At 38.7% G+C, this 22,608-nt stretch overlaps 1 protein-coding gene across 1 annotated transcript in view; it reads right to left on the reverse strand.

The window, feature by feature from the left end:
* CERKL (ceramide kinase like) overlaps positions 1-22,608 on the reverse strand; it is a 126,880-nt gene that overhangs the window by 5,122 nt on the left and 99,150 nt on the right. The window contains exons 4-10 of the mRNA XM_043487443.1: positions 17,923-17,986; positions 11,387-11,529; positions 3,565-3,639; positions 2,663-2,840; positions 2,521-2,580; positions 1,905-1,930; positions 1,701-1,809 (exon numbers count right to left, since the gene is read on the reverse strand). Coding sequence (XP_043343378.1) covers positions 1,701-1,809; positions 1,905-1,930; positions 2,521-2,580; positions 2,663-2,840; positions 3,565-3,639; positions 11,387-11,529; positions 17,923-17,986 — 655 coding nt within the window. The remainder of the gene's footprint in view (positions 1-1,700; positions 1,810-1,904; positions 1,931-2,520; positions 2,581-2,662; positions 2,841-3,564; positions 3,640-11,386; positions 11,530-17,922; positions 17,987-22,608) is intronic.

Here is a 22,608-nt window from a genome sequence, read left to right on the forward strand (position 1 = left end):
TCATGTCACCTCTTCCCAACTGGAAACAAATATTCAATGATACCAAAACACGAGTGTTTTGTGTGTTCTTGATTTTAATTCTTTAGTTTTCATGTGTCTACCTTTCAATACTTAGTAGTAGTTGAAACACATGCTATGTGCCTAGCACTCTCCTCAATATTTCCATATATTACTGCATTTAATCTTAGCAAAATTCGAATACAAAAAAATTAGTTCCTATCAGCAACTTGCACTGATGTATCTTAAAGTAAATTATACTTTCTTGTGAAAAAATAAAGCTGAAAGTTGAAACCCCTTTGTCATTTCCCTGAATCATTCAGAAGATAAATTTTGAGTATCTCGGTCAGCCAAGGCTCCTACATAAAGGCCCTTGCAAAAATGGCATGTTTGACTACAATCCACAGAAGACATCTCTAACCAGTCACCCTTCTCTGAAAAAGTCATCAATGCTGACCGAACCTGGAGAGTAAGCTGTGGACTTTCAGGCCAGCTGGAGAATATCTGGAGCAGCTGGAAGGAGGCATGCACCTGCTGCTTCCCAGAGAGCGAGACTACCTCCCCAAAGGTCCGTGAGCAGACGTGCGCGTGGAGATGGTGCAGGGTCAGAGCAGCACCGTGTCACGGCCTGGATGGCACAGCTCGGCTCAGCCAGCCAGGACCTCACTTCTCACCAGGACGCTTCCTTAGGGAGGTGAGCAGCTACCTAAGGTTTCTGACGGCAGTGGGAGGAGACAATCAGGCTCAATTTCTAAACCATACAAGCGTCAAAGTACTCCTTGCAAGCTTCAGCACTAGAGATAATTAATGAGGGCCCTCACATCTGGTTTTTAAATAGTTGCTCTTCTTTTCTAACTTTAGATGTTTCCCTGTTTCTCACCTTCCTATCAGTAGTCAAGGAAAACATTCTAAATCATCCCTTTGCCAATTGTTAATCCTTCAGGTTAAATATTTTGCAGGGAAGTTGAAACTAATCATTAAAATGATGTTATGAATTGCCAAAGTACGTAGGTAAGTCATTCTTTTATTCCACTTTAGGGAAAAATTTAGATGTGATGGTGTTATACAACATTCATCACCCTTTCTTCTATGCTCTACAGGAATATAAGAGAAATATTTTCAGACCAATGATGGACAACTACATGAAAAGGATGTACAAGAGATGGATTAACTATCACTTGTGGATAAAATGATATATAAAATGTCTCATGAAAATGTGGGCAGTATATTCAGATGCATCACTATTCATACTAAATACAACTAAAATATTTCCTTTGACTAAAAATATCATACATACACACATACATGCCATTCTTGCTAAGGATGTTTACATTTGCACTAAAATTGAAAGTCAGGGACAGTCATAAGTATCAGAATTAAACATAATGTTTTCAATGACTGGTAAATAACATAAATAAAAGAGCAAAGTGGGCATAAATAACACAATAAGATCATGTCAATAAAACCCAAAGAATATTATTTTAGCTTCAGTGATATTAAAAAATCAGAGTAATTATTTTTGCAGTATAACAGCTGTTCTCAGCCCACTCGGATGACAAATGCCTTAGAATCTCTAATACTAAACAATCAAAGATGACTTCCTCTTGATCATATTCTAGATAGCCAAGAGTTAGCTGGCTCTTCTGACAGATAAATGTGGTTTATAGAAAAGTATCAACAATTCAATAAAAACACTCACTAACCTGGTATTAGGTGCCAAGCCTCTAGGTGCCACTGAACACTGGCATGGAATTGCCATAATGCTGACATTCAAGAACTGGCCCTGGATCATTTGCCACTGATCATTACAATCTAAAGGTAATGGAAGGGATCAGTTATTTTCCCTCACCAGAGCAAAATGTCAATAGAGCCTGGCTCAGTTCCCAGGGAGGTAATTTCAGACTCACCAGATTTGGGATATCCTTGTGCCCTCCTAAAAGAAAACAAAAGAGACAAAAACACATCACACACAAAAAATGGCATCTATTAAACATGAGATGGTTGTAGAACTCAACATTATAGCTATTAGATAGTAAGTAAAAATATGTGAACAATTCCATTACTGCATTATTTGATTCACTGAATTATTAGTAACAATGATTTTCTTTTTTTTTTTAAAGTCTACAGCACTTCCTTTGTGTGACTCCGAAAAATGTTTTTAGTATGCACTAGAAATGCTCATGAGGGTAGAAACTGTGGATTTTGTTTGCTTGTTCATTGACTCATTGTGTCCAAAGTGTCTGGCATATAGCAGATAATCAATAAATAACTGCTGAATGGAAAGATGGGTGGATAAATGGATGGGTAGATGGAGAGGTAGAGTGAACAGTTGCTTCTGAAGGCAAATGCCAAGCTACATGGTCTAATAGTATCTGTAGCACTCCATGATTCTATATTCTTCACTAATATGATAGAATAACAACCAAATATTCCAAGTCTAATACACTGTTTATATCAAACTATTTTATGCTTTAAAAATAGATAAATATTCCCGTATTACTTTGAGTGAAGCTTTTAACTTACCTTTTTTCTAAATCCTGAGAGCTGTTAAATGGTAAAAATGATATTTCACATTCTTCCGGCCTACAACATAATGAAATCTGTTTTTAGCAGTCATTGACTCTGGGATATGAAATTTGGGGTTTACGAAAAAAAAAAGACTTACTTTAGTTTTGCCAGTGCCTTCATGATAGCAAAATCCATCCGCTGGTTAGGGGACATCCATCGATGATTTTCTGCCACAGCCAAAGCTCTCCCACCAAAGCCAAACATGGCTGAGAACCCAAAGCGAAGAAACTTGCCAATGGTGCTGAAGGTACAGACATCGACTGGTTGTATATGCCCTTGGATGTTATGCCGAATATTAGTGTCAGTAAATACAGTCAAAATGGCAAACATAGAAGAGCATATTTATTTACTCATGGAAGAAGAAAGTGTCAGGTTACTTTACACTGTAATAAATATGCTGCTTTCTCTTGCATTCTTTTTGCCTACAACAACTGCAACTGCCATTTATAGCTTTTTTAGGTACTAAGGGAAGAAAAAGAAAGCAGTAAATTTTGCAGTTTACTGCTATTTTAAACAAAACCTTGCTGAGGAAGTAAAGTTGAAGTGCATGCGCAAAGTAAACTCAGATTTAACAGATTTGCATATATTAGTGCTTATATGCTTTATATCAGTTGAGACAATTAAAGGCTAGTGGAAGGACACAGGCTGGAAATTTTTTTCTTGTGCCTTTTTTTTAATAACCAGTCCCAGAGTTTTGACAGTCAAACAACAGTTCCTGATACTGTGCATGGATTTTCTTGACCTGGTTATAAAGCTGGGATCTTGAATATCATTGTATTTTTCCTATCCAGATTACAGTAAAACTACATTTTCTACTCTTTATAGCACCTGTATTGTGAAAAAACATCAGTCAAAATAGTGAAACTTTGACTAACTAACTTTCTGTTTTTATTCAAACATTTTTCTGCTTTGAGAGATAAAGAAGCTGTCTTGGCAAGTCTGGAGGAAATAAAAATAATCTTCCTTAGAAAACATGAACTTCTTTGGAAGAATTCTTACCCATTATAATGTGCAAAGTTGCAGTTACCACATGAGAAACTCCATGGAGAGAATGTGCCAATACATTAGTAGATCCTGCCAAATCAAATGTAAAATGTGGATGATCAGCGTAGCAAACATTTTATGTGGTTTTTTTATTTTTCTTTCTTAATGTGGTATGATACATTGATTTATTTGGTATGATGAACCATCCTTGTGAACCTGGGATGAATCCCACTTGGACATGGTATATGATCTTTTTTATGTGTTGTTGAGTTACATTTGCTAACATTTTGTGGGGAATTTTTACATCTAAATTCAAAGATAATGGCCTGTAATCTTGTTTAAGGGGTGTCATTGTCTGGTTTTGGTACGAGGGTGATGGTGACTTCATAGAATGTCTTTAAGAGTGTTCCTTCCTTTTCAATTTTTTGGAAGAGTCTGAGAAGAATTGGTATAAGTTATCCTTGAATGTCTGGTAGAATCTGCCTGTGAAGCCATCTGGTCCCAGACTTTTGTTTGTAGGAAGTTTTTTTTTCTAATTACAGATTCTATTTCACTTCTAATTATCAGTCTGTCCAAATTATCTATTTCTTGCAAATATTTTAAACTAACCATTTGCTCTTACTTTATAGAGATGTCACTATGTAACGTTTAAATGAAAAATTACATGGAAGTTTGTAAGTTTTTGTTCACATCATAGATGCACACTGGATGGCTACTGAATTATTAATCCTTAAATAACTTAAAAATTAGAAAACAATTTATAGTATCTACCTGCTTACATCTTCTTCCATTGTGAATGTATATTTTCTACCTGAAAGAGTGTTAGCTATATCAAAATCTGCCCCATTCAACTTTAATAAACAGGCTTCTAACTTCTCTACCAAAAAGAGCACCAACAGTATAAGGATGGCTCTGGAAAGCAGAGACAAACACATAAACACACAAAAAAAGCCAAATAATAACTAAGAAAAAGTATAAAATCACTGTAAACTACAAGAGATAGGTTTTAAATTCTTTCTAAAGCTCTTTGTGTAGGCTTCAGCAGTACATGAACTGAGAAATTCCAAATGTACAAGCTGGATTTAGAAAAGGGAGAAGAACCAGAGATCAAATTGCCAATATCTGTTGGATCATAGAAAAAACAAGGACATTCCAAAAAACAACACCTACTTCTGCTTCATAGACTATGTTAAAGCCTTTGACTGTGTGGATCACAGTAAACTGTGGAAAATTATTCAAGAGGTGGGAATACCAGACCACCTTATCTGTCTCCTGAAAAACCTGTATGCAGGCCAAGAAGTCACAGTTAGAACGGGACATGGAACAATAAACTGGTTCAAAATTGGGAAAGGAGTACGTCAAGGCTGTATGTTGTCACCATGCTTATTTAGCTTCTATGCAGAGTATATCATGTGAAATGCTGGGCTGGATGAAGCACAAGCTGGAATCAAGATTGCTGGGGAAAATATCAACAACCTCAGATATACAGATGATACCACTTGATGGCAGAAGGCAATGAGGAAGTAAAGAGCCCCTTAATGAGGATAAAAGAGGAGACTGAAAAAGCTGTCTTAAAATTCAGACTTCCAAAAACTAAGATCATGGCATCTGGTCCCATCATATCATGGCAGATAGATAAAAAGTGGAAACAGTGACAAATTTTATTTTCTTAAGGGTAAAAAATCACTGTAGATGGTGACTTGCAGCCATGAAATTAAACCATGCTTACTCCTTGGAAGAAAGCTATGATAAACGTAGGCAGTGTATTAAAAAGCAGAGACATCACTTTGTAGACAAAAGTCAGTATGGTTAAAGCTATGGTTTTTCCAGTTAGTCATGCATGGATGTGAGAGTTGGATCATAAAGAAGGCTGAGAGCCAAAGAATTGATGCTTTTGTGGCTGGAGAAGATTCTTGAGAGTCCCTTGAACAGCAAGGAGATCAAACCAGTCCATCCTAAAGGAAATCAGTCCTGAATAATCATTGGAAGGACTGCTGCTGAAGCTTCAATACTCTGACCACCCAATGCAAAAAGCCAACTCATTGGAAAAGATCCTGATGCTGGGAAAGATTGAGGGCAAGAGGAGAAAGGGGCGACAGAGGATGAGATGGTTGGATTGCATCACCAACTCAATGGACATGAGTTTGAGCAAACTCTGGGAGATAGTGAAGCAAACTCTGGGAGATGATGAAGGACAGGGAAGCCTTGAGTGCTGCAGTTTGTGGGGTTGCAAAGAGTCAGATCTGACTTAGCAATTGAAAAACAACACAGTCCTTAACCAAGTTGGGGGTCTCTTCTATTATCTAAGATATTGTAACATAGATGAAGAAAACACTTGTTTCCATGGTATCTGCCACAGTATGAGAATCTGTATTGAGACACAGATTTCTCTATATCACTAGGATAATTTAAGATCTACATGAATTTTTCCCACCAGCCTACACAGAAAAAGAGCTCTCTCAGGTCACACCCCAGTAATACTTGTGTGTCTGAGATCTTGGGGTAAACGTCTGCTTTCAAAGGGGAAAGTACCAGCTAGTCCATTCCCAGAGAGTAAGAAGGATTCAAAATTAGGAAGTTATAATTTTTCTTGATTTAAGTCCAGTAACTGCCAAGAGCTCTGCTAGCATGGATGTATTGTGTACTATAGCTATCAGGCTTCCCCAGTGGCTTAGACAGTAAAGAATCCACCTGCAATGCGGGAGACCTGGGTTCGATCCCCGGGTTGGGAAGATCCCCTGGAGGAGAGCACGGCAACCCACTCCAGTACTCTTGCCTGGAGAATCCCCATGGGCAGAGCCTGGCGGACTACAGTCCATCAGGTCACAAAGAGTTGGACACAACCAAGTGACTAAGCGCGCACACATTATAGCTATTGAGACAAACACTAGTCCCCTGGCCCTGCTAATCTGGAACTTTCTTGTGCGGTCATATGTAATCCCTTTGATTTGTCACCTTGGGATATATGCTTGGGTTCTCAGTTGAAGAAGTTGAGGCAGTGCAGCCATTATCAAACAATGCAATAATAATCATGAGGTACCTACCTAAACATTTAGCTTTTCAGACCTCTAATGATACCCATGCAAAGAAATGTCCACCTTGACCAACTGGTAAACTGGTTTTAACTGATTCATCAGAAGGTAGTTTTGTTCTGACCCTTGTTATTCAAAATACCTCCTATAATCTAACAGCAATGGCCACATCTCCATGTTTATTACAATGTTGATTGTGAGGGCCCACTCCATGCCTAATAAGTCATAGTCTGCATTTTATAAGATCTTCAGGTTATGTATAATATATGGAGAGGCCCTTCTCCAGAATTTATGGTTCAAGGATCACCTGCATCAACATTACCTGCTGCTGCTGCTGCGTCGCTTCAGTCGTGCCCGACTCTGTGCGACCCCACAGACGGCAGCCCACCAGGCTCTGCCATCCCTGGGATTCTCCAGGCAACAATACTAGAGCTTGTTAAACAGGGAAATTTCTAGGTTCCACCTACAACCGATGGGAAGGGAGTAGCTAGGAGTGGGGCCCAGATGTCCATGTCTCAGCAAGTTTTCCAGGTGACTTGTATGCACTCTAAGGTCTGAGAAAAGTGGTCCAGAAATCTGTTCCTCAGTGGATCTTTACCAGCTGTCAATCACCTAGGCCTTTCCAATTATCCTTTGACCCTCTATAGGCTGCCTTTGGCCATCTAATTGCTAATTAATCTGGACTAGGTGGAGCAGGGTTGGGGGGGAGCAAAAACAAATCAATCTATTTTACTTTCCAACCAGATTTATGTTGAAGGTTTTGGAGGAGGCTACATAATTAGAGTGAGATATTTAAGATTATCAGTGGATTACTGTACTGATGAAACTGTACTCCATGAAACACACTTCCTCCATTACCATGGTTAATTAGGAGCAGGCCATAAAAGCATTCCTCTAGAAAGACTATTTAAAAACATAATGTAACGTTGTCATGTGCAGTAGAGAATGACACATATCATGACTCAAGAAAAATAAAGACCATTTATTCCCTTGAGTTTGAAGTGTGCTAAGTATGCCCAAGCACAAATCCTCTTAGAAAGATAGAGATTGCTTTTTATTTCTATGTCTGCTCCAGCTTTGCAGCTTTGCCACGTCCCTTTAATTCCATTGAACCTGGCAGAGATTACAGATATGACCAGAAGTCAGGAAATCATTTTAGTCATCTCCTACTCTGCTTAATCTGTACCTTAATCCTGAAGAACTTTTTTTTTAACACTCTGAATTTAAGAGGAAAGTTCATGAAGAAAGTAGATGTAAAATTATAAAACTGTAGATTGCTTCATATTTTTGTTTGAATAATCTAAAAGAGTATAATTTCCTGAAACAAAATGTGATCCATCCAAAAAGATATCTACATGCCAAAAGAACATGCTGCTCACATAAATAAAAACTATGTAATTTTAGCATTCTCACAAAAGCTATAAATGTTCTGCCTCAAGGTAAACATTTTAATTAGCCTGAAAAGTTGTTTTTCTTAACACTACCAGCAACTTTACTCACTGCCACCTCCCCAAATCTGCTAAAATGTGCCACATCCCGCGAGTAAGGACAGAAGCAGCAGATCATGTAACGCATGACTGATGGAAGAACCAGGCAGAAACTACAGAGGCAAAAAGAAAAAAAAATTGTCCTTGGAAGTGCAAGCACTTCTGCAGAACAATTAACTTAATTAACCAGATATCATGAATATTCATAAAGCCATTAATGTCTCCCACATCCAAACAGATAAATGTGATGTAATGACTTCCTAGTCAAGCATATCTAAAATTCTCATGAAAACTGCACCTACACTTCGGTTCTTTGCCTAAAATATCATAGAAATTAACAGTCCCTTGGCAATATTTTATTCTCCTTAAATTAATTGGAATGCATGAATTTATTTATGAATTCCATAGGAATATATGGTTCTTAGCCATCAGTATGTGGATTGAGCCTTGTTTTACATCAACTGGATTGCTTTTTTATTTTTATGTCCTCTTTGGCTTTTTTCTCTATCCTCCCCCTCATCCCTTTAATCGGAATCTCTCTGTATAGTTCCTTAGCACCAGTTGCCATAGCAACAAACACCACTGCTAATGGCCAGCAGTTCAAATGCAGGCTTCCCCACATCTGATCCATCTGAGTCTGACCATAATTCAGCGGTTTAGTCTGTTGGCTCAGTGGAGTAATTTACTAAACACTCTCCCTCTGGGTGTCTCTCTCCAGGAGGCAAATGGCTTCAAAGGCAGACTGTCTTCTGCATTCAGCTTAGAAACTTCCTGCCTAGCTCTTGCTCCCAGTCTCTACAAAGCCCGGACCAGACATAGAGTCCTCATATTAATTACATCCTGCACATGATTGCCTCCTATTAGATGCAATCCATAAGCTGGAACTACTACACAACCACTAAAGTTTTGGCAACAAGCTGTATCTTCTAAACAAAAAGTATTCAAATGCCATTTCTATCAATACATATCCACTGTAATCTGGAAAATGCTCTCAAAATCAGAGAGATGCTTAAAAAGTATGATGATAATAAAACTCAATGCTATTCCTCTATAAAATCTGAGTTGCGTATTAAAAAGTAAGCATAACCACAATTGTTTCCAGCTCGCTATTCACTTGATGTCAAATGCATACCTGTGGGGACACCCATCCTTCCACTTTTGATGCACAGCAGTGAATGAGTGACCTCAAGGGTTTAAGTACTATGGAAAAGAAACAGTGAGCTAAGCATATCCACTCTGCCCAAAGGAAAAGGTTGGGAAAGTTCCACCATTATAGACATACTCCTACAATGACATGGAAGGGTCAAAGTGTGGTTCCAATGCATCTTTCTGAGTTGATGCATTTTGTTATTGTCTACCTAAAGGGTTTATTTTCACAGATTTTTCTTAACAGGTTTTATGATCATGAGGACATACCCCTATATCCCTCTCCTTTTAAATTATTGTTTTTATGAAGGACTTATTACTCTAAAAGAGCATTGGTATGTCTCGTGTTCTTTGTCGATTGATAATACAAATATACTAAAATCCATACTAAATGACTCTGGTTATTGAATGGATAGAAAGTTGATTTCTTTTTCAACCATGTGCATTGTTTTCTACTTTCATAGGAAACAACACAATTGACCCTTGAACAACATGGTTTGGAGGGAGTGGATTCACTTAGACATGGATATTTTTCAGTTGTGGATACTACGCCATGCTGCGCTAAGTTGCTTCAGCTGTGCCTGACTCTCTGCGACCTTATGGACGATAGCCTGCCAGGCGCCTCTGTTCATGGGATTCTCCAGGCAAGAATACTGGAGTGAGTTGCTGTGCCTTCTTCCAGGGGATCCTCCTGACCCAGGGATGGAAGCCACATCTCCTGCAGTTCCAAACTGCAGGAGAATTCTTTACTGCTGAACCACCAGGGAAGCCCTGTGAATACTATGGTGGTGGTGGTTTGGTCACTAAGTCGTGTCTGACTCTTTTTACTCCATGAACTGCAGCCTGCCAGGCTCCCCTGTCCATTGGATTCTCCAGGCAAGAATAATGCAGAGGGTTGCCATTCCCTTCTCCAGGGAATCTTCCCAACCCAGGAATCGACCCCGAGTCTCCTGCCTTACTGGCAGATTCTTTACCGACTGAGCTACGAGGGAAGCCCTCCATAGTGAATACTATAGTACTTCACTACTCACAGTGGGTTGAATTTGAGAATGCAGAGAAAAGAAGGGCCAACTGTAAATTGATCAAGGGTCAACTCTAATTGTTTCCACTCTTCTTATAGAGATGATAATACGTGATGTTTTAAAATGAAAAAATATCACCTTTTCCACTATTGTTTGTTTCAATAATAATTTGGGAGGAAGGACTCAATTAATATAACAAACCTGCAAAAGATGCTGTTGTCTGTTCCAGATGCCAGTGTTGCTCTGGCTGCTCTCCCTAACTCACTTCCACTTTCTTTTCCTCCCTTCCCCTAATCAGGCTTATTCCTAGAACAGGTTCCCAGAAGGTTGCTCCCTTGTCTGAACCTCCCATTGTTCCCTAACAGCAATTCAGACCCTTTCCTGTGGCATCCAGAAGTCACCAAAGTTTAGACCCATTTTGACACCAGAACCACCCAACAAATGGCCTGTGGTCTTTTCTTTCGCATTCCTGGATTTTGCCTTGCCAGTTGTTACTTTTGCAGCCAAGAAAATAACTTAATCCTACCTTTCAGGCCAGATCCTACCTATTTTTAGGTCCAGTTCAAGTGCCACTTGCTCTATAATTTCTTTACATTTACTCACTTAAACTTCATTAAGCGTTCATGGTGTCACATTCTGTTCTAGCTGCTGGAGATACAGCAGTCAGGATGAATCCTTATGGCATTCTCAAACTTATCTGTTTATATTTCAATTACAGGAACTGAGTTACTACATTTTTATCCCATATGGAATTATAAGCAGCTTGACTGGAGGGGCCCTATTTTGAAATTTCATATCTGGAACAGTGTGATGATTAAACCTTTATATGGGAAGGTAGAATAATTGTCCCATTTGTTGTTTGCTTAACTATATTAAACTCTGCACATATACTTCTAATTTAATACCATAATAACCTCATAATGAAGGGGGTATCATGTGTGTTATCTCTCTCCTATTTAGAGAAATAAGGCTCAAAGAAATTAAATAACTTGGGCACCATCTCACATGTGCTAGTGGAGATGCCAAGCGTGGGTCTTTCATACTCAAAGTCTGTGCATTTAACTCTATATGATGCTGCCTAGGTTACAGAGTAATACAGAAAGAGATGGGGGAGAGGGTTCACTTGGCAAATCCATGGGCCCTCCCTTGCCTGCTGGTATCACACCAAGTGGAAGCTGGGCTCCAACCGGAGTCAGGATGCTGTCTGTTTCCAAGCCCGCATTCTTCTGGGCTCTAAGAAGCAAAGCATGGGCTACTTCACTGGCAGATCCATCTCCACCAACACATACCACACTGGAAAAGAAATTGAGTCAAAGAATGAATGACATCAGAATAACTGGTAATAATTTGTGAAATTTAGACTTTAAAATATTAATCTTAATATTTGCATAATTACTCATAGCTTCAAATATTTCAATATATGTCAATGGGTAAGAGACACTAGCACTGCACTGGTAAAGTTTACTTCACAAGAAGACATTAGTTGAACTTTATTATGGTTCAACTCAAAAAATATTCAAACATACAGTCTAAAAGTCAGATGAGTGGCTCAGATGGTAAAGAATCTGCCTGCAATGCAGGTGACCCAGGTTCAATCCCTGGGTCAGGAAGATCCCCTGGAGTAGGGAATGGCTACCCACTCCAGTATTCTTGTCTGGAGAATTCCAAGGACAGAGGAGTCTGGTGGGCTACAGTCCATGGGGTCACAAAGAGTCGGACACGATTGAGCGACTAACACTTTCACTTTTCACTTTCAAGAGGCATCAAAATACTTGAACATGTTAATTCATATCTGACCTGAATTTTGCTTTGTTAATATCCCAAAGCATATTATTTTTATTTTGCTTATGTTAATAAGTCATTGAAATTCATTTAACTAACACAAGCCAAAGCATAAAACCCTGCTAATTTTCAATATAGCTCTGAAAAGACAGCAATAAAAATCATGTAAAATACAAAGCTTTAATTTAAGGAACTACTAATTATCATTAGTTATAAATGTCAATTGCAAACCTGAACTGGCTTTCATCTCTTGGCTACTACTGTGATACTGCACTTTTAAAATTAGTGATACTAGCCTTTGACTCTAGTCAGTACTATAATTTTTTTAGGACCTCACCATAAGTACACTACAGGAGGGGTGAGGTGGGAATCCATGAAAGTCATATAGAATGTCAGAGGTTTTGTCATAGTCGTTTGTATTTAAAAGATGTAAAATAGCGGGCTTCCCTGACAGCTCAGTGGTGAGGAGTCCACCTGCCAGTGCAGGAGACATGGGTGTGATCCCTAATCCAGGGAGACACCACACACCACGGAGTGACTAAGTCGGTGTGATACAACAACTGAGCCTGTGCTTGAGAGCCCAGGAGCCCCAGTTTCTGAGCCCGTGTGTCTTAGAGTCTGTGCTGAGCCAGAAGGGAAGCCCCCACACAGAGAAGCCCGCACACTGCAATTAGAGAGCAGTCCTGGCTCGCCAAACTAGAGAGAAGCCCACAGGCAGGAACAAAAACCCAGCCTAGCCAAAAATTTAAAAAAACAGTAACACTAAATATCAAAATCACATCAACTGACCCAAAGGGAAAGAGTCTGTGTTATTGAGAGCAGGCGCCATGCCCCACGACCTCCCAGGCCCTGCAGCAGAAGAGCCTGCTCGTCTAAGGGAGAAGCAGTTTCTTGGCTCCAGCCCACTGCATCACCCAGGAGGCAGGCTTAGAGGACCGCATCTTCTGATTTTTCTAGGGAAGCCAAAGGACCTGCTTTGGGGGTAAGTCTCCTAATTTATAAACATTAGCAACTAGCATTTGATATATTTTAAAACTCTTTTTGCCAAACAGAACAGCCTACAAGGCATAATCAGCAGAGGTTCCTGGTTACCTAAATTCAGGAAGCTCCAGAAGCTGGTGCACCCTGAGGCTGAGAACACTGACTCCATCAGCTGCCTCCACCGTGTTCTCAGTCTTCCAGCCCCAGCACCTAGGTGGGGTTCAGGGCGAGGGCTGCACATAGCCTGGGCGATCCAAGGTCCATCCTAACTAGGAGAGATTCTAGGATACGGGATATGACCCAGGTCATGTTTGGCTGGGGATATTATTTTGTGTCTGAACTGATTCCAGCGGCCATCAATGTAGCCACTGATTCAGAGAAAAGTGATTATACCTACTGAGCGCCAACTTCATGTCATATAATATATTGGCTCTTTTCTATTAAATTCGTAAAAAATCCATAAAATAAGCATTAGCCTCATCTTTATAAATAGGGAAGCCAAGGTTTGATTTGAATCTTATCTGTATGATTTCAAAAACCTCTACGGACAGATTTTCAAGCATTTTGTGGACTTAACTCCTAGTTCTATGCCTGTCCAGCAAACAAGAGTGTGTGGCCTAAAAAGCTCAGGTAAAGTCATCCAACATACCTAACTTAGCACTAATAACTTGCCTCTTCTGTATTGTATGGTAACATTTGACCCCTGGAATCCTGCATCTAGGTAAAGCACTGTGTACATGTTAACTCTAATTCCTAGAGTTAGTAGAAACGGGCCTTTCTCGGGACACGTGCTCAGTCATGTCCAACTCTTTGTGACTCCATGGACTGTAGCCAGCCAGGCTCTCCTGTCCGGGGAATTCTCCAGACAAGAATACTGAAGTGGTTTGCCATTCCCTTCTCCAGGGGATCTTTCTGAAACAGGGATCAAATCCAGGTCTCCTGCATTACAGGCAGATTCTTAACTGAGACACCAGAGAAGCCCATATAGGAACATGCTTTACTACACAAACCTTTGAAATTTTGTCATAAGGCATTCTGTGGTAAATATTTTGAAACTAAAACAAATGATAATTACAATAATAAAGTAACATTTAGTGAACAATTACTATGTATCAGATGTTGTCAGCACTCTCCATGTATTAATTTATTTAATTTGAACAATAACTACACACAGTATATACTTTTACTCCCAATTCACAGATTAGGAAAGTAAGACATAAAAAGACTAAGCAACTGTTCCAAGGTCATACCATGGTAAGTTATAGAATGAGATTTTGAAATAAGACAAGTTGGTCTTAGAAACTACACTATTTGATATGTTAGACTCCTTTCCTACATAGAAGACCCAATGAAAATAGCCTTACGAGAGTTTTATTATTTTGGAAATCAGTTTAACAGTAGAATCACTGTGGAAGTAAATAAGAGAAAAGAACTTACTTATGTTGACAAATACTAGATCATTAAGATCATCTCGAGATATAGTTACCCAACCTAGGGAATATACTTAATATAAACATAAGAGTCTAGCTATTAAAAGAAAAGGCAAAAAAAAAAATAACCTTTTAAAATGGGTTCATTTAATCACACTTAAGAGCTACCCTAAAATGTAACCCTTTAGAAGTAGTACACCTTGTGTTTTCAGAATAAACTCTCTCATGCCTGACCCAAAGTAAAGCTTTGCTGCCTAGAAAAGGACAATTGGGAGCTAATATCTCATTTCTCTTTATTAAAAGTGATAAAAAGTTTAAATGGGTGTTTGTGTATTTGTCTATCAACCCATATCATTATTAAAATGTTTATTATTGGATTTTCAACTTAATTTTTTTTTTTTGAGAAGAGATACTTTTTAACCTTACTTACTAATACAGATATCACAGTGGTGAAAGAATGTCAATGTAAGCCAAATAATACCTAGATTCTCATAAAATCAAATGAAGGAAAAAACCAATTCAACAAATTAAAGTTTTAAAATGCTGTGAAACAAAATAATAAAATATTAGTATATGTATCTTGCCTGGAAAATTCCATGGACAGAAGAGCCTGGCAGGCTGCAGTCCATGGGATCACAAAGAGACATGACTGAGAGCCTAAATACACACAATGTATGTGTAACTGCGTAAGACCTACAGACTAGCTTAACCCTTTTCACACTTACAAACGCAACTGTTTCTGCTTCAACTCTATGCATCTGATATTACTCTTCTCTTTGCCTTTACAAAACTTCCTGTTCATGCCCAGTATAGAGAAGGCAATAGGGGAACTGACAGGGTTTCCTCGGTGGCTCAGATGATAAAGAATCTGCCTGCATGCAGGACACCTAGGTTCAATCCCTGGGTCAGAAAGATCCTCTGGAGAAGAGAACGCCTACCCACTCCAGTATTCTTGCCTGGAGAATTCCACGGACAGAGGAGCCTCGCAGGCTACAGTCCATGCGGTCGCAAAGAGTCAGACAGAACTGAAAACACACAATACATAGAAATGGACGCCCCTGCAAACTCCAGCAGTGGATCTCAGACACACTGGAGTTGCATACCAGCTGTCATGAGGACGGATCCACTATTCCTGCTGGCATTAGGAATATATCATGATGTGTCTTCATAAACACATAAGCAACTCATTAAAAAAAAATTTCAAAATCTTAATAATCTTCTTAAACGTTATTTACTAAAGCATTTTGCTTCTGAATAATATCATAGAATCTCTCTAGGATCTTAATCTCTGGTCTATGTCTAAAAACCTTTGGGTGATTTCCTCCTCACTCCCTATCAGTGGCTCCAGTAGAGACAGGCAGAGATGCCTCAGGCCCAAGTTGAGCCCCTCTTCCATCAAAATACCGAAGAATCCTGGGGTTACCTCATCCTGTCCTGGAGTCTTTTACATCAATTTCTTAAAAAGTACTCCTACAACTACTCCGCAAACAGATTCAGGAACAAGATGCTCATGAATGTAGTGTGTTCCACTTTCAAACAATTCTACTTGTTAGAGAATTGTTCTCTGGAAGTGCCTACAGAAACTGTTTCCACTGTTCTCATATATACGCCTTTCCATGTAATTCTAAGTAGAATGACTTAAAATGACCATTTTATTAAGATAGTTATCCCAACCACCATTTTAGCTCCTGTTGAAATAACTGGACTCAAAAAAAAACCAAATTAACTATTTAAAGGATCTTAGAAACAGAAGACTTCCAAAAGAAATTTTAAATTATTATAAATCCTAAATTAATTGGCATGCTATAGAGTGAAATCACTGGAGCTCAATTAACATAATGGCTAGGTAAACTATTTGGTGGGGAAAAAAATGTAGGTAATAACTAAAGGATCTATAGATCTTGTAGTGCCACACTGCAAAATAACACCACCTGCCATGTGGAATAAATAAGAAGTATGTTCATGTAAAGAGAAAACATTATTCTATTGCACTTAAGCTATAGTTTTTCATCATTCTGCAAAATTCTTCTTGATCCTTGCACAGTTAATTACCAATGGACCTTATTTATAGCTAACACATTTCCCGAACGCTTCATAATGTTAATAGGCAAGACAAGGTGTAATACCTACAATATCTGTTATTCTTATTATATAACTATATTTTAAAGCAAGGACTTATTTGCAATGCAACATCTCTTATACATTCACAAGCTGTGTTTCAGGACCATGTAGCAAATTAAGGTAGGTAGCTGGTAGGCATGATTCCCCCAATTACTTCTCTTAAATTGTATACTTGCAAGGTAATTTCCTAAATGTAGCCTATTAATCAACCTGTCGAGCACAAAGTATAAGGCTCTGCAGTAATCTCCTACCTCATATCCTTCATGCTCAATATTTATAGACCATTGCCATCTAGATTCACTCCCTTCAATTAAATTCCTTTTTGAAAAATTGTTTTACTTACCGAACTTTCTTCTTCATTCAATATTTTTTCCTCACCCCAAAATATTAAGGATTTCTGAAAGCTGACCTTGGTAATGCTACAATCTGATTGCATTACTTTCCTCTCTAACACATTCTAATAATTTTTCAGGAGGAGTAAAGCCTTTCACTACAGTTGAAAGACCCAAACGCCCTTCCTGATATTGTGAGTCTACTGCTGCCCACCCCCACCGCCACCACCATGTGACAGAATAATTCACATGCCTGCCACCTTTTAAAACTCTGAAACATCCACCCTTGCAAAAAATCTTCCCTAAAAGAATAGACTTTTAGTCTTGTACATCAATCCAGCACTTTAGCAAATTGATTCACCTACATTTTTAAAAGTCAATTGAAATATATGTCCCTTGCCTTGTTTCCAATGTTTTCATGCCAGTGAAAAATTTCTACACATGCCAGCAATGTACTGCAAACAAGTTTCTAATGCCTACTATGAATAACACACTTATTTGGTAGCCACTAAATTATAGAAGATAAGTAAAACCAGCACATCTTTTTTCATCCTGAAAAGAATGCATTTGTTTTTATAAAATATTTACACTCAATCATAGCCAAATTAACCTGGGGGTAGCTATTAATACCATCAATACATTTGCAAAAGAGGATTATAGTATAGTTATGCCATATGACCAATATATTATCTTCCATCATTGCTTTTCTAGACACTCACAGGGTTAAAGCCAAAAATTAAGAACTCTAGATGTAAATATATGTTCATAAGGTAAGTATGAGGTGGCACACGGTAACTTCCCGGTACTTATATTCACATCCCTCCTTTGGTGTTTCTTTGCACAATCCTGTGAGGTAGATGACTGTGCCATATTACATTATCATCATCAACTGTTACTACACATATATGAATGAAATACAGCCTCACTACATCCATCACAAATAGTTAAAAACTCTAAGTTCCAAATATGTGGCTAAAAACTAATGAAAATATTTAATAACATAAGCTCTATGGTATATGTAGATGAAGAACACAACCTACCCATCAAATCCCTGTAGTTCACATTCTTTGAGTAGTGACAGGGCATGCCCTTCATATTCTGTTACTATATTAGAAGAGGAAACAAAAAAAACAGAAAAAGGTAAACGTTTTAAATAAATGATCTACACTTTTTAACTTGGTTTGGCAAAATAATATGCTAAACATATGGTCAGGTCGTAAAGCAAGATTTATTCTTGAATATTTATATTTTAATCATGGCAAGGAGGATTAAGTGTTACTTGCCCAATGTGTTTTATAGCTTTATGTAAAAGAGGGTCATATATTTATTCCAACTACATAAGTCATTTGGGGATATCCCATTAGATAATTTATCTTGGTGCCTGTCAGTTTAGTGTTCCCTAAATAAGACACATTTCCTTTAAATCAGAAGCCTAGGAGCAGCAGTATTTTGAAAATAAGGCATATTAGCTGGCATCAGATAGTCAATGTTAAATCGCTTTGGCAACCTTACATGAATAAATTACTTGAAAGGTTAGTGTAAGATTTACATACTAGAAGAATGTGTGTCTGGAACTGCTAGACTAAAAAGAGGAGGAGTTGGATGTGAAAATGGGAAGCCAAGCCAACACCAATGATAACAGACCCAGCGCCAAGGAGGGTGGCGCATGGGCCCACCAGAGCCCAGACTCTCCGAGGAAATGAATCTGTCACTCCCTATCGCTGTCTCTACACTCACGATGCCCTATACACTATTGCAAATGCCAGTGAAGACAGGATAAACTGGGACACTGCAGATGGCACCAAGCGGTCCAACCGCATTTAGCATTTTCTGGGGCAGCTCTGCCAGAAGAGACAGCCCAGCTGGATCCACCCATCAAAGATTTCTGCTGACTGACATGACACTGCAGATGGATTTTTTGTGTAAGAATGTGCATCATTATATGCGAGATTACATTAATCTTTCATGCCTGTCTGTCCCTGGTGCCAGCATGGTTCAAGCTTTTCCTATAATGTTTTTAGATATTGTTAAAAATTATTAGTCTTGGTGTCTAAAAGAATCATTGTGTACCCAGCAGCATTACATTGTAATTTTCCCACAGTTTATTCAAATGCTGTTAACATTCACAGGAATAAAACCTCTCTATTAAATTCTATTTAGCAGAAAGTGACAAGAAAACAAAATATAAAATATCAACATCAATAAACTTAGGTTATCATCAATGACGGTGTGCTGATCATTCATCTGTAACTTCAGTAAGTAGCTGCAACCTTAAAAGCAAAATAATAAAGTGTCTTACAAACACACATTAAGAATAATTAAGGGTATTAGGGAAAAAATATTTATGCTAAGAGTCAGTTTATCAAGTCTCGGTTTTATTCCAAAGATTGCTTTGGTAAAGTTTTTCACATCCAAAACAAAATTAGCCTTAAAATTATCTTCTGGTTAAATGATATTTTTACTTACAAAAAAATATGAAATAATAGTCTGTTTCTTCCTCTCATCTTGCAGGTGAAATGTGACTATGTGTGTGTGCGTGCTAAGTTGTTTCAGTCATGCCTGACTCTATTCGACCTTACAAACTGTAGCCCACCAGGCTCCTCTGTCCATGGGATTCTCCAGACAAGAATACTGGGGTGGGTTGCCATGCCCTCCTCCAGGGGATCTTTCCAACTCAGGGATCAAACACATGTCTCCTGAAATGGCAGGCAGATTCTTTACTACAGAACCACCTGGGAAGCCCCATTTAGAAGGAGTAGAAGGAATCAAAATGTGCCTTTATACAGAACATTATGGGCTCTGGAAGCAGAAAGAGCCTGATTCAAATCACTCCAAATAAACATCACCATGGGCTGCCAGGAAGCTGCAGTATCACAAGAAAGCTACTGGCCTCTTCTTTCAGCTACTTTCCTTTGACAACCTGACTGACACCTCTCTTATTTAGGAAATTTGGATTTTTCATTGTTTACAACTCTTTGAATACACAGTTCTCACTGCTGGGATCCCTATACACCCGAACCTTCAGTTTAAATATTACTTCTTCAGAAAGACAATATTGGAGAAAAGTAATGTCCTGAGGTTGATATTGATTGGTGGTAAGGAAACAGGCTAAAGTTAAATCAGATGAGTTTTGATTCTAACATAAAAGAAACCTTTCTTGGTTTGGTGAGAAAAGTCTGTAACAGGATAAGATACTGAAATGTCGTTTTCTTTTCTGTCTCGTAGGTACTTCAAACTTAGTAAGTTCAAGTAGCAGCCATCATTCTCACCTTCAAATACACTGCCTCTCAATTACATCATCCTTTCCAGTGTTCCATCATCCACTCCTCACTACCCAAGATGGGAATTGTCTTCTTTCTAGAGTATCCCTTTCTTTTACTCTCTGCAATCACTGTACGCCCAAAGCCAGTTGCTTCTGCTTTTTAATTATGCTGCTGCATCCCAACATTCCTCAAGCCAATGCCCTAGACCTAGTCACCACCATTTTTAATATGCAAACTACATCAGCCTTTCCTCCAGCCCCCCTCTATTTACCCACTCTAGCCAGAATGATCTTTCTTAAGCATATGTTTGATCATACCTCTTCCCTACATAAACTCCATTGATGACTACTCACTGTCCACAGGGATAAATTCCAACCCCCAAACTGATATCCTACTATTAGAAATGGATTGATCATGTATATCCACAATTATTCAAGGGATAATAAAAAGAACTTTTCATCCATAATTCTCTCTTTCTAGCTGGATCTGATTTGTGAACATTTACGATCCAGATTTTTGTTAACATGTAGGTATAATTGGGAGGGAGTAATGCCTCAGCTGACTACCATCATTTTTAACAGTTTTATCAGATCACCTAGCTTTCTGCTGGGTGAAATCAGGAGCAATAGGAGGTATCTCCATGGAAGGGAAGGCTTCAAATAGAGACATAAAGAGCCAAAGGGAAACAATCAAAAGAAATTTGGTAAAAGTGTCAAAAGCTAAACACATGATCTCAGAAGGAGGGAAAAAAGTGACAATAAACCCTACATTCTTGACAACTCTGCCCAGGGTCAGACAGGAGGTAAAATTATCTGGTGACAAAGCACTCCCATGAGATCAAAGAGACCAAAGCTACATTCAGAGAAGTGTCTTTGACCATGATAATGATGATGAACATAACAAGGTCTAGGAGCTGTGTGACTATAAAGATTGACTGAAGAAAATGGAATTTCCTGTCTTGAGCAAGTGAGATCAAGGGAATACATGATATCTGTTTTCAAACACCTCAAAGATTATACACACAAGATGGGACACACTTATTTATTTTGTACGGTGGCGCTAGTGGTAAAGAACCCGCCTGCCAATACAGGAGACATAAGAGACGCGGGTTTGATCTTTGGGTCGGGAAGAGTCCCCTGAAGGAGAGCATGGCAACCCACTGCAGTATTCTTGCCTAGAGAATCCCCATGGACAGAGAAGCCCGTCAGGCTCCATCCACAGGGTCACAAAGAGTTGGACAGAACTGAAGCAAGTTAGCAGGCGCAAAAGATAAACGTCAACACGGAAAGTCACAAGGAGACAAACATCAGCTCACAAGTTCTTCTTGCAATTTACATTTCCCACAGACATTTGGCAAAGGGTCAAGTAGGTTTGCAATCCAGCTAATACTAGATTAGATTAGATTATTCAACACGCTAGGTGACTTTGGACTACCTCAGCCCAGAAGAAAGAGCACCTGTTAGTAAGTGAGGACAAAGGAGGTGCCTTTTTCTAATATGCAGAGGCACAGTGAACTCCACTTGAAAGCGTCCATCAGCGTTGTCCAGTAACAGCACGTGCTGACTCCACCTCATGATGCCCAGGCCAGGCTGTGGAATGCCCCAGGAGTGGCACTTCTTCCGCGAGGAGTGCCACACTCCTGCACGCCACCATAGGAGAGAAATTGAACTAGATGGCTTCCACCATTCTTTCCAGTTTAATTTCTCGGCTGCCTTGATTTTTTAAATCTTATTGTTCTATGAGTGATCCTATGATGTCCAGATTCCTCTCACACCTTTAAGAGTGTAATTCTTAAAGTCTTCTCTGCTTTGAGAGGAAGAGAAAGAAATGGCATCATATGCCAGAATGGGCTTTCCACTCTTGCTCTTTGATTCATGTATCAAGTTATTAGGAATAAATAACTCTTTTTTTAAGGTTCTTCCAGTTCTTCTGATATGATTATTAGATACGATAGTGCATGGAAAGTAGCAGCAGAGGGGAGATGCTCCTTCAGCTCGACTATGTCAAAAGATGCTGATCTATATTTAGAAGGAGTTAGGCTTTCAGCACTAACCAAAATGAAATTAATATACTATTATTAATGTGGTGAGAATCTTTTTTTTTAAACTAGAAGTCTGTACATTTTGACACCCTTCAACCATTTCACCCCCACCACCAAACCTCTGGAAATCTGTTCTCTGTATCTACATGTTCTGGTTTGTTTGTTTGGGGGAATTTTTAAAAAATATTCAACATATAAGTGGGATCATATGGCTTTTGTCTTTCTCTGACTTATTTCACTTACCATAGTATCCTTAGGGTCCTCTTATATTTCCCCAAATGGCAAGATGTCCTTCTTTTCTATGGCTGGATAGTATTCTGTGGCATGGCATGTACATGTGTATGTGTATATACACACACACACATATACATATATATATGTATATGTATACACATATGTATATATATACACATATATGTATA

The sequence above is a fragment of the Cervus canadensis genome, chromosome 15, assembly GCF_019320065.1.
Source record: "Cervus canadensis isolate Bull #8, Minnesota chromosome 15, ASM1932006v1, whole genome shotgun sequence".
NCBI lineage: Eukaryota > Metazoa > Chordata > Mammalia > Artiodactyla > Cervidae > Cervus > Cervus canadensis.